We start from the raw sequence: 2083 nt of genomic DNA, 5'->3' as shown, positions 1-2083 counted from the left end.
TCGTGCTCGTCGAGTTGGTCAAACAACGCCTTATCGTATTGTTGCCTACCTTCTACAATCAGCCACCAGAGATCAACGAATGCATGAGATACTAGCATTGTTTTGATATTTACTTTAGATTTGTCACTTCGTAAGCAAGCTTGAAGTCCATGAAATTCCACATGGAATGGACCAGCTTTGCGATATGTTCTCTTTTGTTTTTGCTCCATGATCGCTTTGTATGTTATATCAAATAAATTATTTCTCAAAGATGTCAATCTCGAGTGTCTTATCGCTGCCAGTAGGTGTGAAAGCGCCATGGAATATGCGTTCCCGACGGTCTTTAGGTCTGCTTACAGGTGTTACAGCGGGCTTTGCAGGAGACTCTGGCGCTTGGTCGTATGAATCGTCTGGTTCAAAGGATACTTCAGAAGCATTCGCTCGGTTTGCAATCTTGTTGTAACTCGTGTTAGCGGCCATGGTGCTGTGGAGTAGTTTTGCATGAAGATCGTTCTTCTCGCGATTGGTGAGTTTAGCATATGCTGGCGATTGGATCAAATGAGACTCAGCAATGTGCCGGATCATATTCATTGACATTGGCTTTCCATTGTACTTTACAAAGAGCTTCGAAAGAACCTGACTAAAGCTATTGCTCGAATTGGTATAATCATACTCGCCTGGCTGTCGATTGAAAATGCGCCACAGTAGGTTACTAGGCTGCTCTCCAATAGTATTAGTCAAGAAGTCGAGATATGACTTGATCAAGCTCATCGTCGTACTATCTAACTGAATCGTTTGCGGTCCCATTAGTCGAACATTCTTAAAATCGTTCAAATGTAATGTATTACCTTGAAGATCGTTAGCTCCCTCCTCTGGAGCGAGGAGAACGCTCGGCCATACCAAACGAAGTGGATAATGCACGTTCAACCACAGTGTGATGTAATCAAATACGAGCTTCAAGTACTCAGTCCTCTTAGCTTTGGCCAGCTCGTCAAACTCGGATCGCGATAGAAATACTTTGCCGTACGTTTCAGTGAGCACCTTATGAACTTTACCAGGGACGGACATTAGCTCTTCATAGCTGATGTACTTCTTCTCTTCCTCTGGCGTCAGTTCGTTGTCCAGCTTTGCGGCTTTGTTTTGCTTACTCAGTTCCTTTCGAATCGCATTGTAATATCCGAATGCATCGCGAAATCTGTTTTTAACCATTTTGCACATGGCGTTTAGTGTCAGTATGAGACTCTCTTTGCTTGTATAGATGCTCATTAGTAGTGCAATAATGCTAGAGTTCTGAACCTTGAATGTCTTTTGAAACGAAGCGTCATCATATTTCATTGGATAATGGATGTTGGATATGAATTCATCTGGAGACCATTGTTGTTTCGCAACGCCGGCCTTGTAAAGCTTGATTAGTTGTCTAGTGTATAGATTTACCGTAGTGTCCGATAGATTATCGTGTTCGCTTCCCAACCTAATATCACGAGTGATAATATTTTTAATTTCATCCAGACTGAGTGTTTTAGATTTATTAACCTTTGACATTTTTGTCTCTCGCTCTGTATATAAGTAATCCAGATATTCAATTTAGAAATGTATAAGGAATTTGCTGTCGATTTGAGCCACGCACAGGCTGTTAAAGTCCTACATGGCAAACCCGTCCGATTAAGTCATTCTCAATTGAACAAAGGCCACTCGCATTATTTCCATCCTGAAAATTACAAGAAACTTGTAAAGGCTTACGAATCTGGCAAAGGGACGACGTTACATATGTCTCACGGAGAAGTTCTGCGTACTCATCAATCAGGACTTAGTGGCTCTGGCTTCTGGGGCAATCTTTGGAACGGTATTAAAAAAGGCGCTAGTGCTGCGTGGAACTTTCTCAAAACAAATTGGAAGCCGATTACTTCCGGACTTCTAGACGGTATTGCTACCGCGGCCGGACCTGAAGCTGCTCCATTGCGTGGTTTGGTGAAGGATGTGAGCGGTGTGGGAATGGCTCCTCCCATGACTCGTCGTCGTATTAAAGGAATTGCCGCAAGTGGGAGCTTTAGACTTGGATAACTTTAGTAATGTTTGATCTTGATGTATAAATGATATAAGTATA

General features: G+C 42.4%; 1 protein-coding gene across 1 annotated transcript; it reads right to left on the bottom strand.

Moving 5' to 3' along the window:
- Positions 1 to 237: 237 nt before the first annotated feature.
- On the bottom strand, positions 238 to 1197 carry PPTG_19443 (hypothetical protein; the record flags this gene model as incomplete). Its single annotated transcript, XM_008917917.1, has 1 exon — positions 238 to 1197. The coding sequence occupies one exon, from the start codon at positions 1195 to 1197 to the stop codon at positions 238 to 240; it is 960 nt and encodes a 319-aa protein (XP_008916165.1).
- Between the last annotated feature and the right edge of the window lie 886 nt (positions 1198 to 2083).

Source organism: Phytophthora parasitica (genome assembly GCF_000247585.1).
Source record: "Phytophthora parasitica INRA-310 unplaced genomic scaffold supercont2.123, whole genome shotgun sequence".
Taxonomy (NCBI): Eukaryota; Oomycota; class Peronosporomycetes; order Peronosporales; family Peronosporaceae; genus Phytophthora; species Phytophthora nicotianae.
This window is presented reverse-complemented; position numbering and strand designations above follow the sequence as displayed.